The following is a 14,422-nucleotide window of genomic DNA, read 5'->3' as shown; positions in this document are numbered from 1 at the left end:
TTATATAAAAAGAGTCCTGTGGCTTTAGATCAGTGATTCTCAACCAGGGTTCCGGGCAACCCTAGGGTTCCTCCAGAGGTTGCTAGGGGTTCCTTCAGCATTGAGCCATTTCTGCCTCTAGGATAAGTTCCCACCGACACATTGATCTTTTTGGCTATCTGTAAGGAGGTAATTCTTCCCAATGACCACAAGTGTAAGGACCATTCTTCCCACCGACCAGCACACTAATGTATCATGAGTTGTAGATTTCTAATTTTTAGCAGGGGTTCCCTGGGACTGGAGAACTATTTCAAGGGTTCCTCTGTGTTGAAAAGGTTGAAAAAGACTGCTCTAGATCCTCTAGAGATCCTCATGGTAAATTGTGGCTCTGTGGTCTCATACCATCCTTTATGTTACAGGGAGGGGCAGCCACTCAAACTGCCAGAAACTAAGAAGACTCTTTTGTTTACATTTAATGGTAAGTAGCGAGACGCTGACGGTTGATCTATACATGCACTGTAAGGCAGATAATGCTGGAAGACTGTACTGGAGTAAACTTTTTTCCTTCCTGACAGTGCCTGGAGGAGGAAACGCATCTGTTAAAGATATGGAGGCCCTTCTGCCACTAATGAACATGATCCTGTACAGCATTGACAAAGTAAGGAAGTTCCGTTTGAACAGAGAGGTAAGTGGATGCACGTTACATCAACTTGAGTCCCAATTCTGAACGATTTTGCCTGGGGAAGCAATGTAATGTTACATGCATACATAACTTTGTTAGTTACTCCTCTGCTGTATTCTAGGTGTATTGTAGGAAGGGTAGTAAAATTTCAGTGCTACTTCCTGCCTGCTCTGTAGACTGCTGCTGAGCATCATCAGAATGTGGATGCTTATCCTCAGCTCTGTCTCCTTTAACCACTTCCTTCAAAAAGACGTACCTCTACGCCCTCTGATTTGAAGTGGTTGTGCTATGGCTGCAGGCATGACCCCAGATTTATTTTTTTTTTTCTTTTCAGTCGATGCTGAATAAAGTAAAAGGGATCTAAGCAGCTAAATAGCCACTGGGTCAATTTTACATGCGATCCACCAAGGAGCCTGACCATAGAAATGACCGAGGAATGGAATGTCCCCCCGATCATCTCTATCGTTTAAGAAACCGGAAGCCACAAGCATTATGTCCTTTCTGGTTTCAGTCTACTGTAAACGGGCCTGTGAAAGCATCTGATCGAACCGATCTTGGTTTGCTTTCACGCTAGGTCTTATTTTCGGGGAAACAGGGTATCACAAAGGATGAACAACGTGAAAGCATGATAGCAACGTGATAGCATGGGCAGTGAAAGGTTCTTTTTACTGAGAAATCTGGCGTCTATTAGACCCCCAGATTTCTCCTCTGCCCTTAAAAGCATCTGATCAAACCAAGACCCCAGATTTCTCAGTAAAAAGAACCTTTCACTGCCCATGCTATCACGTTGCTATCATGCTTTCACGTTGTTCATCCCTTGTGATACCCTTTTTCCCCGAAAATAAGACCTAGCGTGATTGTCAGTGATGGCTGCAATATAAGCCCTACCCCCCAAATAAGCCCTACCCCGTTTCCCTGAAAATAAGCCCTACCATGAAAATAAGACCTACAAGGACTTTAACTAGGGCTTATTTGGGTAGTAGGGCTTATATTGCAGCCATCACCGACAATCACGCTAGGTCTTATTTTCGGGGAAACAGGGTAGCAATAAAAGTGACTACAAATTTCTTTCAAAGAGACTGTGTGAAAATAAAATTTTTAAAAAAATTTAACCCCCCCGCTTGCACGCAAAGGTGAACGCGGGTAGGTAGAGCAAGCATATCTAAATTGTGTTCGCACCACACGTGAGGTATTGCTGCAAAGGTTATAGCGAGAGCAATAATTCTAGCACCAAGACCTCCTGTGTAACTCTAAACTGGTAACCTGTAAAGGCTTTTAAAGTGATTGTAAAAATTTGTTTTAAAAAACAAAAAAAGTGCTTATACTTGCCTCCTCTGTGCAGTGATTTGCACAGTGGCCCCCGATCCTCCTCTTCTATGGTTTCCCCGCGGTGCTCCTGGCTCCTGCTCCTTCTCAAATGCCCCCATGGAGAGTCACCTGTGCGGGCACGCTCCGAGTCCTGCTGCATCCATTGACACCGACAGCAGGACTCGGCCCCGGCTCCTGTGTCACTGGATTTGATTGACAGCAGCAGGAGCCAATGGGTCCTGCTGCTATAAATCTATCCAATGAGGACCCGAGACAGTGGCTGGAGCTGCTGTGCTCGTCCCCGCTGCTGGAACGATGGAGTTCAGGTAAGTAAAAGGGGGGCTCTGGGAGGCAGCTGCCTCCCAAAAGGTTTTTCACCTTAATGCATAGAATGCATTACGGTGAACACCAGTGAGGGCTTACAACCCCTTTAAAGTGTCGCCTATAGAGAATTTTAAGTACCGTAGTTTGTTGCCATTCCACGAGCATGCACAATTTTAAAGCAGAACATGTTGGGTGTTTATTTACTCAGGGTAACATCCTCTTTTATATTTTACCAACCAATTGGGTATTATATTGTGTTTGTGCATTAAATTTCATTAAAGTGTACTTTTTTTTTTTACAAAAATTGCGTTAAAAAAAATGCTGTGCAAATACCGTGTGACATATAAAAAAAAATTGCAGCTCCCAACATTTTAGTCTCTAGGGCCTCTGCTTAAAAAAATATATAATGTTTGGGAGTTCTAAATAATTTTCTAGTTAAAAATAAAAAGCTTATTTTTACATTTATGTGAGAAATGTCAGAATAGCCTTGGGCAGAAAGTGGTTTAAGTATAACTATAACTTCTGTTAGTTTTGGACAGAGTGGAGAAGGATTAGAACACCTGTCAGGCTTTTTTGCTGTCTGTGCCCATGTTAGGGAGCTTCACTCTCTCTATTTGTCCTGTTTACCATTATTGAAAGTGATAGCAAAAGGAATCAGAACACTAATAGAGGTGAAATTTTCAATGGGGACACTCATTTTGGTGACACTCTGGGATTCCCTCACATTGGAGGGATTTCTTCTCACTTCCTGTTTTGGCTATTGAACAGGAAGTGAAGGAAAATCTCTGGGGATTATATACAGAAACTGTTTAACCATAAAAAGTCAGCTACTCACAGGGGGGCAAAAAAACAGCGCTTTGCAAAGCATGGTGATCCCGCGATGTGAAACCCCGTAGTTGATCCCGATGTGCCCGCGTTTTTGCGAGTCCTGGCTTGGTGGTATCCAGTATAGGCAGCTCAATCTGGGCAGTGGAGAACGCTGATCGTGTGGGGGTGACGTCACTTCCGGGGAGAAGGTGGCTTTGCATTCGGAGCATGCGTGCGCCTTCAGGCCATTCAGGGAGCCATCTTAAGAATGATATTTATGTAATGGGACTTGGAAGTCCACGCCCAGACACAGAAGTCACTTAAGGGGGCACCCTAACCAACATATGTAAAACATACAAAGCGCGAGTACACATTCATAGTACATTATATAATCACAGTAAATATAGTAAATTACTAGAATGACTAAAAAATAACTAAAACATACCTAATAATAAAAAAATAATAACCTAGCATGACATATTCATATGGAGTACTTTCCCATTTTGAGAAATCTCTCCAATGGGACACAGATGACAAAAAAAACCTGATGGGTTATAACACTCCCTTACTATCCAAAATGGTGGGGGGGGGGGGGGGTTTACCTTTTTAGGTCCACTTTTTTTCACCTTTTCTTTCTCCAAACCTGATGTGTTTTTAACCATTTCCATCTCTAATTAAAGGAAGAAAATATTGAGGGGAATTTACAAAGACTGATGCAGCCAGATTCTGAACGGCTGTGCATGGCAACCAATCAGCTTTAGCTTTTTTTTTTCAGAGCTGAACTGGACAAAACCGAATATAGAAGCTGATTGGTTCCTTTGCGCATCTGCACCATAGTCTGTCAGTTTCACTTTGAATTAATTCCCCTCCATTGTCTTTATATGCATTTTAAGACATAAGTTATATTTTCAGACATTTGTCTGGACTTGTGCATGTAATTGCCATCTGTGCTGCTCATCCCTATATTTTGCACAGTTACCCTTCATAAATGTTTTGTACCCGTTGACGGCAGGGCAAACAGAAAGCTGATAAGAACCGTTCTCGCGTGGAAGAAAACTTCTTGAAGCAAACACACGTGCAACGCCAGGAAGCAGCTCAAAGCCGGCGGGAGGAGAAGAAACGTGCAGAAAAGGAGCGCATCATGAACGAAGAAGATCCTGACAAGCAGCGTCGGCTGGAAGTAAGCACATTGTAATGATGGGCTCAGTTGTGTTTGGATCGAACCCGCTAGGAAGTTGTCACTGCATACCACCAATCATAGGCAGTGAGGCATTTCCCAACTCGCAGCTGCACGTGCACACACTGCCTATGATTGGCGGTGTGCAGTGGCGGCTTTTTGTTGGGTTTGATCCAAACACGCCTGAGCCCATCACTAGCACATTGTATACGATACAAACTGCAGGAGCAAGAACAATTCATGCATAATCTTGCTTTCCTCTTACAGTGCATAGTTTTACATTTTTTTTGGCACAGAAAGTTTAACGCTTTGTTCTTTTTACCACTCTCTCAGGAAGCCGCCCAGCGCCGTGAGCAGAAGAAGATAGAAAAGAAACAAATGAAGATGAAGCAGATCAAAGTGAAGGCCATGTAAAAGAATTTTGCTGCTGTCAAACCAATCCTTTATTATCCCTTCACCTGCAGGGGAACAGAGAAGCCTGATTTAGCAGCTGTACTTCCTTCCAGTGCAGCGATATCCCTTTTGTTAAAGAAAAGGTAGCGTCCTCCTGAGTTTCCACATTCATGCTGCCAGATAACCCATGTGATTACTCGCAGACCCCAGAGCTTTTCAGATAAAGCGTGTCTCTCTGCTTGTGTCAGAGAAAATCTACATCAGGGGTCTCAAACTGGTGGCCCTCCAGCTGTTGAGAAATTACAAGTCCCATGAGACAAGGCTGACAGTTACAAGCACAACTCTGTCAGGCACAGGCATGGTGGGACTTGTAGTTCCGCAACAGCTGGAGGGCCGCCAGTTTGAGACCCCTGATCAACATTGAACTCAGTTAAAGCCCAACCCCCTCCAGCCAAATGTTTTCTTATCATTTTGGATGGCTTGCACGTTCGTGTCCTCCTATTTGTCCCGTTTGACACTTTTCTGTGGGACAGAAAGTGATGGAGAATCAAAGTGCAAATTTGCACTTTTTAATCATTTATGAAAAGTTGTCAACTTTGTAAGTCCCCATTTGGGAGATTTCTCCTTCACTTCCTTTGTATTTGACGGTGTGTCACACAGACCAGGAAGTGAGGGGGAATCCTTCCAGTGGGGGCCTAGCCAGCATTTAAACACATTCTCTAGTAGAGTAACGTCTAGTCAGATGCCAGCAGCAGAATCCCCAAGGTGAGGATTGCACTTAGGCTCCATTCACACTTTGGAGTGCAAATTTGGTGCATCGTTCACGCAACTTTGGATGGGTGCAACTTGAATGCAACTTTGTCTTTGATCAGTTAAATGGACAACTGTTGCCTTGCACAGCATTCAGGTTTTTATGCAACTTTTGAGGGTTAACATTGAAGTCTATGGCCCACAAGTTGCATGAAAGTCAGACCAAAGTAGTGCATGAACTAGTTTGACGTTTCTGCAAATTGAAGTTGTACATATATGAATGGTTATTATAGGAACGCTGCAGAATGTTGCTGGTTCAGGCTTGTTAGCAAAATGTAAGTGGGCTGCTGGCTTGTGTGACACGAGCCATAGAGTTTGAAACTCTATCAGGATTTTATTGCTGTCTGTGCCCCCACTGTGTGGGATTTTACCACATTTCCTGTCAGGTGATGTGTATTAGAACAGGAAGTGGCGAGCAAAGCTCAACAGGGATGCTGACCGCATATATAAACCTTGACAGTGGTTCTAACTCTTCCCTGCTTTGGTTGGACTAGGGCTTTAACTATTTGTCTTCACATTAAGTTCTCTTACAGTGGAAGTAAACCCTCCTATCAGTTTCAGCCAAGGAAGCTGCCATCTTGACCTCTGTTTAATCTTCAACTGCCGTTATGCTGCACATGTGATCAGTTATGACACCAGCCATTCAATGGTTTAACAGTTTGGGTGAGAACACAACCAATGTGACAGTTACATTCCCGCACGTTCCGGAAATGTAACTGTTTTTTTAAACTGTTAAATGGATGGGTTTACTTCTGCTTTAAAGAAACTGTCTGCTTGTTCACATGGTACCTGTGACATCACTATGACACAAAGTGGCGATAAAATAATAGTGGAAACAGGAGTTCAATGCTGTAATGGTTAGCAATCAATATTATGATTGATTTCAGGCTGTTTTTATAAAGGTTACAGCTCATCGCTGCTCCAAAATACCAGTACCTGTTTAAGAACCCCATTATTGGCTTTTCTGCTACCCTGCACTATAGAAGGGATTCAGGAAATTCTGTTTTTAATACTTATCTATGCTCTCCCTTCTTCAGCTCCCATCCCGAATTTTATAGATATAATATAAAAGTATTTAAGTTATTGCAAAAATATTTCTGAAAGCTGTATAAAACAAAATAAAGGTAGTATTATTGGTAGGGTGTCCACCAGAAGGGGGGGCAGTAGAGATGCCGTGTGCTTGAATTACTAATGTCTAATGGAGACAATGGTCCTTGTAACTGATGTAAAGTTCAATTCACAAGAGCATGCCGTATTCTCATTACCATGCATCGCTTTCTTTATTATTATTATTTTTCTTTTTTTTTTATTTCAATTGAGAAATAGATTTTTCAAAGCATTGATAGCATTACCATGCACATTGGATATGCCTATGGCACACATTTTATAACTTTGATTTTTTTTTTGAGTGTTATTTGTAAAGGTTCTTGCTTCCTAAAATACCTCTAGCTTCAGGGTGGTGATAACAGGGAATGTTCATTTGATATCGCTGAGGAGAGAAAGAAAAGGAAACTTTTGAAAAAGTCGTTCAAAAATAACCCTTTCAGATATTAAATGGCTATTTAATGTAAAGCAATAAAATTCCACACCTAAACTATATTTCTTTTGCTCCATTGAGGGACAAAGGAAGTCGTTCACATTCAGGTTACATTGCTGCCTACTGCAGGATTGAACACTGACAAATAAAAATGAATGTAGGCCAGCTGAGGGTGGGCCTTTAGGTCTATTGTGAGAAAGACTAAACTATTTTTGCTACCCTCCTTTTTTTTTTTTTTTTTTTTTTTTTTTTTTTTATATATTGTTTTTGCCATTAGTCTACTCTTTCCCAGATTTGCAAGTCTGCCACCTGGTCCTCTGTTAACATGGTTTACAAGGTGAATGTTGAGGGTCGTCTTCTGATGCCATCTTCGTGGGGCAAAGTTTTTTTTATAGGCATCTGTTTGATCCGCAGGGTGCCCTCCGCTCTCTGTTTTGTTCTTGGGCCTGTTAGCATTTGTTTGCTGTTTTACCCACTCTTCAGTTGGATTGCTTTTGGACATATAGAAGTTTAAGATTTCCTGTATCCCTCAATGGATGAGAAACAGAGAAGGATTTTTGTACTCACTTTAAAATCCTTTTCTTGAAGCCCATTGAGGGACAAGGGTCCTATCCCATTGTGTTTTCTGATCATGCTCTTGGCACTGCCTGCTACAAAACTGAGGCATACTGGTAATAGGAGGGGTAATGCTGGGCTGGCCTACATTTTTTTTTTTTTATTTATTTTTTTTTTTGGTTTGCCAGTGTCCAGTCTTATTGTAGGCAACCAGTATAACCTGTAGAGATGAAAAGCGTTCCTCAATGCACGCCAAGAAAAGGATTTTACGGTGAGCCCAAATATCCTGTTTTATGTCTCTGAATTGAACATTTAGCAGTGAGACAGGCACTGTTTTTTTCAGGAGATGGGAAGGAGAAGATGGAGCTACAGAAACAAAATGTAATGAATACAATAACCTAAGACCTGTTTTTTTCTGAATGGTTTCTGCGTGGTTTTTCTGATGGTGATTCTTCTGTGCAGGACATCAGTGCTGTGAAGGCATCAAAACACCTACCTCCACCACTAAAACAGGCATACAAAGAAACGATCAATTTTCTTGCCTCTTTATAGTATAACTAAAGACAATTTTATTTATTTTATTTTTTTTTAGTTTTGTACAGAGTGGAGAGGGGTTAGAACGCCATAGGTTTCCTCACTTTGAAGCGATTTCCTCCCACTTCTTGTTTGAGTTATTGGATAGAAAGTGAAGGGAAATCTCCCCAACGGGACACAAATGGCAAACACATACCTGACAGGGGTTATAACCCTCCCTTACTCTATTTAAACTGAAAAAAAAAAAAAAAGTTTTGCCTTTTAGTTCTACTTTAAAGTAAATTGAATGATGGATGGAGGCTGCCAATGATACTGCTTGTTGCTTGACTTTTGGACCTTAAATCCAGAATAAGCATGCAGCAAGTTTGTTCAGCCCTAAAGCAGAACTCCTGATTTACATTTTTCCCTCTAGAAGATGTTGTAGTCAAAGGATCAACATGACAGGCGGCTGGAGAAGCCACCATTAGCGGTTTCTATGTTTTCTTCAGTAGAGTTTTTCTTTAAAGTTCCCCTGCCACTTGCATCTGGGGCCCATGATTCTTGGACTCAAAACTATTAACAATGCAACTTGTTATCCCAAGGGGTATGCCCCTTCTGGAGTAACACGCCAGTAGTCCGTGGGTTTTATGCTGTAATCTAAGCTTCTTGGTCTCAGTAGGACCAATAACCTGTCTCCTTTTTTAAAGTGGTCCCATCACACTGTGCTACGCATCAGTGTAGCAAGTATTTAGTACACCCCCTCCATTAGCTACAAGTCTCCCATGGATATAATCATGTTCAATGGATAAAGACGAAAATATTACCAAGTAACACTAATGAAGAAAAGCATAATATCAGAAGCTATGCAAAAAAAGATTAATTTTAAAGTTGTAGGCCATGATCTATATGAAGCCAAGTCTTTAAGCTAATATTTCTAATATACTGGCCAGTACTTAGGTGATTTTCATATTTTGTTTGTATAAATCAGGGCTACGCTTCTCAATTATCACTGACTTCTTGTTGCACAGGACACTGATGATGCGTATGCCCTGCAGCTCCCCCTGCTGGTGAATGCCAGTATAGCATCTCTGTTGCAATGCAGTGGAGCTTTTATGAACAGTGCCATTGTTGGGCACGGGCAGATAAACTAAGACTTCCAATATAAAGAGCAACAGAAATCTATCTGTGTGTTTTTATATGACAAGCTAAGACAGCTGGTGGTTGGGCTGTTGAAGGGTCTAATTTTGGGCTCAGTTTTTAAGTTAATGTAATTTAATACTTGTGATTTGTTGCTATAATTCTCAAGGATGAATGTAAAGATTATGTGATCACAGGAGCGTAAAATTAAAGCGGTCGATCGTCTGGTCTTAAAGTGAACTTGTACTTTGGCCCCCTGCTCCTTTATAGCTGGCTTCTGTTAGCTTGACAACTCATGTGTTTCCCCAGGGCTTTGTTTAAGCTTCAATTTGGTCCAGTAAAAGATTACACAGGACTAGGGATGCACCAATACCAAGTATTGTCACGAGTACTCGTAAAAAAAAAAATGCTCCCGATAACAATACTTTGTGGTACAATTTGCGTCCATGCAAAATGCATGGGTGCAAATCCCACTGCAAATAATTGCATGCCATTTAAACGGGAATGCAATGTGATTCCTGTCCGAAATGTGTGTGATTTTCTCTCTCTCCCCCCCGCCATTTGAACCATCCCCTTCTAGTATTGACAGTATGGACTACAGGGATTCTAATTGGGCAGCATCGTCATATGGACGACGCTGACCAATCAGAAGCGGTCTAGCCTGCACTGTCAGGAAAGTAGAGAAGGCCGTGGGATTTCAAATCCCCAGATCGGTGAAGCGGCTTTGCCGATCCCCCGCTGTCAGAAATCTGGTACAGCACGGGACTGGGTAGAGGATAAGGTGGGGGTCCAATGGATGGCTCGAACCGCTGGAGACTGGAGTAAAAAAAAGCCATGGGATAGGCAGGAGCAGCTGCATATGTCCACAATCGGATGAGAGCCAGAGCTGGTGGAACCAGTCATGCAGGGGGGCTTTCCCGTTCCTGTGTGAACTCGGCTCAAAATCACTATGACAAGCCTGGTTTCACATAGGAGTGGTGGAGAAACGGAATAAAATTTGGAAAGGAATTGTGCCGCATTCCTCTTCAAAGTACAGTGCAGTGCAATTTGCGCCCATTCATTTTGTATGGATGCAAATCGCATCGCAAAGTATCGGTACTCGGCGAGTACTTGACCGAATGTATCGGTACTTGTACTCGCCAATAAAAAAAAAGGGTATCTGTGCAACCCTACACAGGATTAAGGTAAGGATCCATTCCTGTGTTATGGTACTCAGGTCAGCAATTGGCCACTCAGGCACTCGGTACTGCACATGAGTCAAAGAAGAGAGTTCTAAGCTCCCTTTCGCTTCTCTGACAAGCGAACAGGACAGCAGTAGAGAAAACAAGGGAAACATAAGTAGCAGGTTGGGTGGGTATTAAGTGAACCCTACAAGGCAAAACACAGTCTCCCTTTATCCTGCCCAGTCACAACCATTTGAGTGATCCTACTTTTCATGTAACATGCCTGTCTACCCTTCAGCTGAGATCCTCATGCGATTGTAAAAATTGGCCCTAGTTTATCACTTCTGAGTCAGAACAACAGGGGATCAGTGAGACTTTTTTTTATCCTAAGGCCATGTCTTTGATGATTCTGATGTTAAATTTGCTAATTTTTACCCCCTTATGATATTAGACTCCCATATGACGGTATGAGGTAGAAGTGTTGACTGTATGCAGTACTACTTTTGCTGTAGAGGTCAGCTCTCAGGTGGATTTAACTAATAGTCTTGTGGCTGGTGGAGCATGATGAAGAAACCTTAGATTGCCATCCCTGAAAACAATCGTGTCTGCTATGCTTTCGGCGTCATGAAAACGCAAAACTGTCAGATGATGAAAACATGACTGAATTTATGGCACAAGCCAGCATATAGGTGTTTTCAACTCCTATTCATACCTGTCCTCTACTGTTGAATTTCAGGGGCATTCAGGGAGCTGCAAAGCCATATAACCTAGGACAGGGTTTCGCAACTCCAGTCCTCAAGGCGCCCCAACACGTCCATGTTTTCAGGCTTTCCATTATTTTGCACAGGTGATTTGATCAGTTTCACTGCCTTGGTAATTACCACAGCCGTTTCATCAGAGAGAAATCGTGAAAACATGACCTGTTGGGGTGCCTTGTGGACAGGAGTTGAGAAACCCTGACCTAGGACCTTCACATAGCTTTTTCTGATGAGTAAGCTTTCATCTAGTGTCCAGCCATTCTTGTTAACACTAATAAAGCACCCTTCAGCTCAAGGGTAGGGATGACGACACATAAGAAGCCCATACACGGTGCATATTTCTTTAATGCAACCACGGGTACACAGTGTTGACGGGATTCCCTCCTGCCGAGTCATTGTATTCTCCCGGCGGGAATGGCTATCACCTCCGGGAGCAGACAGTGATTATTGATAGCGGCTGTACCGGCTAGCGATAATCGCCCTGTAAGATCCGACAGGCTGGTTGTACCCAAGTTGATTGTCTGCCTATACATGGTTCGAATCTCAGCTGGTTCAGCATTCGAACCAACTTATGGCCGGTTAACTTGAGTGCTGGCTGTCACTTTAATCTTTTCCTGCTGGCCTTACCCATCTGTGGCTGCATGGCAGTGGGTTTAATTGCCGTGCTACCACATATATGGATACGACTAGTGTTACTGTTCTGTGCTGGGACCACGCTCAATTTTGAGGCCCCCAGGACTGTGATTGGGCTGTCACTGTTTGCGACCCAGAGCTGGTAAGACAGGCTCCCAATCACTTGACAACTGTGAGGGCCAGTCAGAGTGAGCACATGATTGGGAGGCCCGCCCAGGAAATACCTCCAGCTTTAAGAACCCCTTTAAACAGCAGAGAGGAGTTTCATGAAAGACCAACCCTCCAACCCGACCAGATACCTACTTTCCACATATTCCCCTCGGGAGAGTGAATGGCCTGTCCAGAACAAAACTGCTTGAAGGCTTTCAGCACTACATGATGTTTTTTTAAAGCCTGTTATCACCTTCAATAAAAGTTATGTACTGTTTGTTTTACAAATTCAAAAAATGGACCTAAAGGGTACACGATGCTGACTTGAAAGCTTTGCAAGTATTTTACAAAAGCTTACAGTTCACACTGATCTTGGTGCCTACAAGCTGAACAAAGCCTATAAGTCAGCCTGGTTCTAAGCCAGAGCAGTCTCCACCAGTGAGACGCTTCCTATTACGTTTGGGGGGATGCCAAATCCCTCCACCTATTTCTATTCCTGAATGCTCCTATCAGTCGGCCGATCAATGCACAGGTTTTGGTTGTTACTAGAGTGCAGATTGTTAGCAATAAAGGTGAAGTGATCAGACATCTGGATACTCAGGAACCCCACCTTCAATTGCTGCTTTCATATAGAAGTGGATGCAGACAGAATGTTCTGGTTATTGTACATTTTTAATATTAGCGTGATTGGAATGCTGTGTGCGATTTATTCTTCCCTGTACATGGTCATGTGATCGCCACGGAAGCATTGCAGCTGTTCTGCCATTCTGATTTTTACCTGTCAAATGAACAATAAAACTGATGTAATACATATAACTGCCTGTGTGGTTCTTGCGTGGACTATAGGTTGGTTAATCTTTTATCAACAATACTGTCATAGTAGACCTTTCTGTATTTTTACAAGTCCGCAGAAATACCGGGAATAACACAATATACAGCAGCATTAGCTTGTTTAAAAAAAAAAAATCCCTTAAGCTCCAGGTAAGTGACTATGTCTAGGCTGATACCAAAAAAGGAAAAGAGAAGGGACTTATGGACTTTTTAGGCACCACAAAATTGTAGATAAAACTTCTTATTTTATTTGATATCAAAAGACACATAACAAAAGACAAAAATATTGTTAAAAAAACGCAACATATGCCTATGCTTAAATAGTTGCTATACAACACCATCTACAATATAAGATTCTCCGGACATATGAAGAATAGCTTCAAATATGGATCCGTCCGAAGAGGTGGCTAGATAGCAATTCCATGATCAATTCACATGTTGAAATTGTTTGATGCTCGACATGTTTCGCGTATGGACTACGCTTCCTCAAGAGCGATAACAATGTTTGTAGTAACTATCAAAGTATATAACATTACAATACTGGTTAGTATATATATACACAAGTAAAAAACAGGCGTCTACAATGGCGCCACATACTTTGTACAAAAAGGACAATTGTGTACTTGCTCAAATAGGGCGGTAGTGGGCGTCAAAACCCGGGCGGTGCTAAAGGACTGCTATGGGGGCGTGCACAACATAGTTACAGATAGTATTTAAATAGCAATAAGATAGATTTGTGACCCAAGTAAGATTTTTGGTGGCCTTAACCTATACCTACCTTATGACATGCGAGTGTCAAGCCTTCTACGTCGGAAAAACTATCTGACATTTCCGTTCACGTATTAAGGACCACGTTTATTATTCTGGAGGAGGAAAAATGATCACATCTGTTAGTAGACACTTGGACCTTTACCATAGATTCGACACCTCGGTGGTCTCCTTTCTTGCCCTTGCGGTTATCCCAAGAAGCCCCCGGGGTGGCGACTGGGACAAACAAATTTTAAGGCAGGAAACTTTGTGGATAGAGCGGTTGAATGTGACTCGGGCCCCCGGCATTAACGAATCGCAGTCCTATAAATCTTTTTTGTGATGACCACTGGGCTATAAGCTAGAGGCACAGGTTCTGAGGAGAATCCAGGTGGACCTACGTGGTTTTTAGGTCCACTTAGAAATATAGAGATTAGATTTGAGATCCACATATACTTCTGTATATAGTAAATATATCAATAATATAAATATGGAGGTATTTACATGCAATAATAGAAATTTCTGTATTGCTTTACGGTATATAAATATGTGTTTGAAAACCCTCTTTAATGTACATGCATATGAGTTCTTTTGTGTGCCGAGCTCTATAGGTGCGGGTTTGTGTCAGCGTCACCTGGTGGTGCATTCTCGATTGCTATGCGGCCGCCCAGCGCCGCATCGGTTTCTTCTGATGTGGCGCGCGCATCGGCTGGCTATTTTAGCCGGCGGATGCAGCTCGCGGTGGGCGTGCGCCGCCCTCCCACTGGAGGCGCCGTCTGGATTGACGGCCCTTCCGGTCGGTCGGGGCGCATGCGCACGGCGAGCACTTGGCCGGTCCGGATGACGTCACGTCGGCGGCTGCCGATTGGACGACGACGGACGGGACGGGCACACAAATAGGACTGCGTCCCAACACAG

General features: G+C 42.7%; 1 protein-coding gene across 2 annotated transcripts in view; it reads left to right on the top strand.

Annotated features, from left to right (window-relative positions):
- Nucleotides 1-12,742, top strand: part of CCDC47 (coiled-coil domain containing 47) — a 44,649-nt gene extending 31,907 nt beyond the window's left edge. For both annotated transcript variants that reach the window (XM_073607604.1, XM_073607605.1), the window contains exons 10-13: nucleotides 399-457; nucleotides 555-664; nucleotides 4,113-4,280; nucleotides 4,611-12,742. In XM_073607604.1, the coding sequence (XP_073463705.1) occupies nucleotides 399-457; nucleotides 555-664; nucleotides 4,113-4,280; nucleotides 4,611-4,691 (418 nt within the window). In that variant the 3' untranslated portion in view covers nucleotides 4,692-12,742. The remainder of the gene's footprint in view (nucleotides 1-398; nucleotides 458-554; nucleotides 665-4,112; nucleotides 4,281-4,610) is intronic.
- The last annotated feature ends 1,680 nt before the right edge of the window (nucleotides 12,743-14,422 follow it).

This window comes from Aquarana catesbeiana, linkage group LG12 (genome assembly GCF_042186555.1).
Source record: "Aquarana catesbeiana isolate 2022-GZ linkage group LG12, ASM4218655v1, whole genome shotgun sequence".
NCBI classification, from domain to species: Eukaryota; Metazoa; Chordata; class Amphibia; order Anura; family Ranidae; genus Aquarana; species Aquarana catesbeiana.
This window is presented reverse-complemented; position numbering and strand designations above follow the sequence as displayed.